The sequence below is a fragment of the Epinephelus moara genome, chromosome 20, assembly GCF_006386435.1.
Source record: "Epinephelus moara isolate mb chromosome 20, YSFRI_EMoa_1.0, whole genome shotgun sequence".
Classification (NCBI taxonomy): Eukaryota; Metazoa; Chordata; class Actinopteri; order Perciformes; family Serranidae; genus Epinephelus; species Epinephelus moara.
In genome coordinates, this window is record NC_065525.1 from 43,517,306 (window position 1) to 43,522,543 (window position 5,238).

General features: G+C 40.7%; 2 protein-coding genes and 1 pseudogene across 4 annotated transcripts in view; 2 read left to right on the plus strand and 1 right to left on the minus strand.

The window, feature by feature from the left end:
• The window catches only part of LOC126407724 (E3 ubiquitin-protein ligase TRIM21-like), a 409,915-nt gene that overhangs the window by 316,344 nt on the left and 88,333 nt on the right, over positions 1-5,238 (plus strand). The window lies entirely within an intron of this gene.
• The window catches only part of LOC126407718 (E3 ubiquitin-protein ligase TRIM21-like), a 363,104-nt pseudogene that overhangs the window by 258,936 nt on the left and 98,930 nt on the right, over positions 1-5,238 (plus strand).
• The window catches only part of LOC126407721 (E3 ubiquitin-protein ligase TRIM21-like), a 297,595-nt gene continuing 296,706 nt past the window's right edge, over positions 4,350-5,238 (minus strand). The window contains exon 3 of one of the 2 annotated variants that reach the window (XM_050072889.1): positions 4,350-4,851. In XM_050072889.1, coding sequence (XP_049928846.1) covers positions 4,456-4,851 — 396 coding nt within the window. In that variant the 3' untranslated portion in view covers positions 4,350-4,455. The remainder of the gene's footprint in view (positions 4,852-5,238) is intronic. The other variant, XM_050072888.1, reaches the window with a different exon arrangement.

A 5,238-nucleotide genomic window follows, 5' to 3' on the forward strand; every position in this document is an offset into this window, starting at 1 on the left:
ATGACTAAGTCATGGTATGGTATGCTGTACATAATCACGGAAACTGTCAGTGTGTCATTCTGTCAGTCAGTCATTCTGTCTGTCCCACGTTTTTCTACTCACTGACGTGGTCAATCTATGTGAAACTGCACATAGGCATTGAGGACTGGCATAGGTAGAAGGTGACAAAGCAGCCAATGGGTATGGACTTGTCTGTATTAACTGATATTCTGATTCTGAGTTCATTAATTAACCCAGAATATGAACACTGGAAATAATTTATTAGGTCAACTGTTTCATGGAAAATTAAAATTCTGTAACTCATCAACCCGACGCTCAGGAATGATCAGCCTCAGGTGTGACAGAATGGAAATGACTATCAGTGATGTAAAATGTTTCCTGCTGACGGACAGACTCTCTGACTTTGATTGTATCGATAATAAAAGTTGATGAGGGAAACAACAGATTGTGAAGAGAAATATCTTTTTTAATAAATGAAGAACGTCGTTTGTTTCCTTTTCTTGTCCAGATTTTAACTCGATGGTGAATCAGAAAGCAAATAAAACATAAAACTTGGGTTTCATCTGTTATCTGTCTTCCCTCTGGTGCAAAACTCCAGTGTTGTGATGTATCAGATCATTCAGTCAGCTGCAGCGCTGAGCTGTCCAATCAATAGGCTCATTCGAGATGAGCCAGGCCTGCGCAGATTCGATCACCGGCGATCGCCGCATAATAAGATCAAGGCGGCCGCAGTTTTTAGAGCCAGCAGCTGCAGTTGCTCTCCACCAACTGCAAGAACCACAGCATGATGGGAAACGCCTGGGTCTCACCTGATCTAACAGCTGATTGGTTCAGATGTTGACTCAACAAGATGACATTTTAGATAAAACAACTATTCAAACATAGTGGCCTCTCAATTCTTTATGACGCCCTTAAATTTCAGAGATTTAAATTTTATTTGTCTGATTTGAAGGTTTATTCTCTTAACAGAAAACATGTTGTGTGACTGATGTACAGATGTGAAGCCCTGACTGTGTCTATTTTTTCCTCTGAAAGTATGAAGCTTATAGTCAGACAAAATGTATTTAGCCTGTGTAGTTGAGGGGACAGGTCAAACTGATGTGATGCTGATTTACATGAGAGTTCATGTCAAATGGAGTTTGAACCATGAATAAAATCACAGATCACCTGTAAAGCATTTTAATAACTCAGTCTTTCATAATTAAAACAATTGATTGAAAACAAACTGATATGTGGGTCTGATAATATTTTAATAAATCAGCATCATATCGGACAGGATGTCCGGGTCAAGTGATCGAGGATAGACAATAGAGGAGTTGAGGAGGGATATTGGGATGAACCCTAAGACAGATCAGTGGTTGAAGAAGTACTCAAATCTTTTACGTAGGTAAAAGTAGTAATTTCACACTGTTTAAATACCTGCATTCAAAATTTGGCACATGTAAAAGTACAAAAGTACCAGTATCAAAATGTACCTAAACTACCAAAAGTAAAAGTACCGTATGCAGAATGGCACTTTTTAGAATCACAGATAATATGGAACTTAATCACTGATGCATTAATGTGTTCGTTCTTTACTTTTGAAGCTGGTAAATGTGGGGCTAAGGTTTTTACTGTACTGCCATGTAGCAATCATCTATCCATAATAATACATTATAATTTACTTATTCATCATATTTTTTAGCAATAATCTGAATCTGAAAAGTAACTAAAGCTGTCAGACAAATGTAGTGAAGTCGAAGGTACAATATTTGTCTTTGAGGTGAAGAGAAGTACAAGTATAAACCTTAATTTGTACAGTACTTATTCACATTCCACCGCTGCGACAGAGTCTGTAACTGTGTCCAGCTCTCGGTCCTATCCATCTATTGATGCTTCCTGTGCTTATTAAGACCTTGTGAGTGGCTCTGTGACACAGCCATATCAGCACCGATCGACCCCAGTGTCCACTGGCCGGGGGAAGATGGATGGGGCATCAAAAGTTTGGACGAGTGATTCATGTGTACTTTAGAGCCTTCAGAGCGTCTGAAGTGATGGAAACCCGACTGGTTTTGTCCCTGAAGAAAGTTCACGAGTCACTCACAAGTTTGACAGACCAGTACACAGTTTTGGTTTTCTGGTTCAGAGCTCAAACAAGACAAGACTTTGATTTTATTTATAGAATCTTTCCTTATTGTGCCTCGTGTCCTTTACATATTTCTGTCTCGATGTTCTTAATGTAATGTGATTATATCTGTTTTCATGTTTTAACCACTGACTGTCTTCTTAAAAAAGTCCCAGATTTAGGGAGATTTAGTGACGTCAAGCAATGAGGATTGCAGATTGCAGATTGTTGATTACTGTACAGATTGCACCCCCATTTATATGACAGTTCTAGTGCCCTGCACTCTAATGAAATAGCAGTACTAGAACTTTTTGTTTTCGTTGATTATAGCGCCCCTTTGGTCGAAGCGGTATGACACCCACAGCCTGGTGTCGTAAAATTCCGACTGCAGCCAGAAATTACCGCATGCATTTGTTTTGGAGAGCGAGAGGATTAACTAACGTCAGGTCAGTCCAAGTAATTAGTGGAAACAGCAAAATTACTCAGTAAATTCTGCTGTCGTGTTTCTGTTCTGATCTAATCTAATCTGTTGTGTATTTTGAGCTACTAAGGCTACCGTAGTAGTGTGAGCCTCAAGTTATTCTGGGTAATGTAGTAACCGTTGTTGTGCTACTGGAAACAATGAGAAGCAGCCGTGTACGTTCGGTGTAAGGAGGAATAAACAGTTAACAAGTCATCTGCTGAGTCCGCATTATTATGTGAAAAGAATACTCCGACGATTTGGGAGTTATGCCCTTTCTCTATCATTTTCATATTGAGACAGCGGTTAGCATGGCACTTGTAGGGGGTCAGTACATCTTGCGCGGAGGGATACACCGGTGAGCAACAGCTGCAGCTGGCTCTGGGACAGGTACGCTAGGTCACTCGGTAAAAGCAAACAAAGAGACGACACGGACGATATTACTCACCCGACTGAAAGCTGTCCATCAGCTCCTGCAGGCCTGGGGCGTTTTTTCCAGTTCATCTTAGGAACATGAAAAAAAGTTTCAATCACGCCAGGATTAGTGATTGCTGCAAAGTTTTCACTCCTTGTGATGCACTCTCTGCGGCGGTTTTCTCCCCAACGATGGTAGCACTGAATCCCATTCTGTGCAGCAAAATGGGAGCGGAGGATTCAGCCTCTCTTCTGGCATCCAACACCTGGAGTTCCTCATCTGTATGCTCCGGCTCAAACAGGTATGGCTCTGGATCTGTGTCCGCTACAAGAAACTCTTCAAAATCGCGTTCAAAGTCGTCCATTGCAGCTACTATAGTCTGGAGATATCGCTAGGCTAAATAAACAGATGAGTTTTGTTTACAGGCTACGTCTGTGCCTGCTCACCGGTGTATCCCTCCGCGGATCACAGCACAGGACGTACTGACCCTCTATAAGCGCCATGCTAACCGCTGAGACCCAGCCACTGGACGTACAGACACAAAAAAGATATCGATCATGTTGTCTCCGTATGAAACTGATAGAGAAAGGACATAACTCCCAAATCGTCGGAGTATTCTTTTATGTGAAGATACACAGTGAAGACATAACATAATCCTAACACAGCAAAGCTGTTACCTGCAGCCTTCGCTTGCAGCTAACACTACTAACGTTAGGTCAGTCCAAGTAATTAGTGGAAACATGCTAACATGCTAACGTTACACACAAATTAGTAGTAAAGTAAGACCTGTTCATAAATGTTCTGGTGTAGCTCTGAATTTCTTATAAACTGAGGACAACTGCCTGCTGTATATTTGTGTTCATGGTCACAGTCACAGATAATTTTACATGATGCTCCNTGAATTCATTTGTAAGCAGTACTTTAATGTTGTTGTTGGTCATGGTGGAGCTAATTTTAACTACTTCATGTACTTTTAGTAGTTTAATCTGTAACAATGGATCATATTTTATGAACTGATCGCACTTTGCAAAGGTAAAAACTGAAATGCTGAAAACATCTTATTTTGAAAAGCTCTTAACAAATAAAGTGTGCATGACAACACTTCTTATCTATATACAATGAACAGACAATATAAAGTTCTGAATTTGGCACAGAGACATTTAAGAAACGTGCAAATGCTTCTAATTTCTGAGCACATTTGTTTTTGATGATTCAACAGTCTTGAAGGCAGGTAATGAAGTCATTAGAATAAATCAGACTATACATGAGATGGGGTGGGAGGGACGAACAGTAGCTGTTGTAAAGATGACACTTCCTGTCTTCTTTTGTTTCAATGAGAAGTAGCCCAAAAAAATCAACAATGTATTCACAGTACATCACCAATAATATACATTTATTACATTAAATGAAAGTGAATCTTTCTGTAGAAAATCAGATGGTTGTTCTACTTTGTGTGACTGACGCTATTAGTTTTAGTTAAAATGAAATATTTCTAGGTAAAATACTCCTACGTGCTTGATTGACAGGAGAGATGATCAGAGGAGCAGAGTTTTTATCACCACCATTAAGACAGGGACTGAAGTATGGGTAGAGTTTCTCAGTGAAGGAGCAGCCAGTAAAGGAGTAGATAAGAGCTGCAGCATCAACATCATAAAAGGAGACCAGACCCTCCTCATAATCCACAAACACCCCCACCTTCTCAGGCCGAGACTTCAGAGAGAGACGGATGTCATGGTCAGCAAATGCTTTGTACTCATTTTCATTCCTCAAACATATCGTCCAGTAACCATTCTGAGGGCCCAGTGTGATCTTTCCCTTCCTGTTGATCGACTCTCTGGCCACTCCTAAATCCCACTTAGTCTTCCCTTTAACCTGAACCTCATAATAAAAGCTTCCTGAAGAGAAACTCTGCTTTGCTAAGACACAGGGACAAGGGTAAAATCTCTCTGGATTGTCTAGGAAATTAATCCTCACATCACCATCTTTGACTTGTTTTCCATCATCAGACAGGATGAGATAGGGCTGTGCTGTATCAGGATCGAGTGTCACATCCACTGCAGACTGCTGGACCCNAAACTCTGCTTTGCTAAGACATTAACACAAGTATCAAATCTCTCTGGACTGTTTGGGAGATTCTTCTCTACATCACCATGTTTAACTTGTTTTCCATCATCAGACAGGATGAGATAGGGCTGTGCTGTATCAGGATCAAGAGTCACATCCACTGCAGACTGCTGGACCCTCTTCAGCTCGACCTCA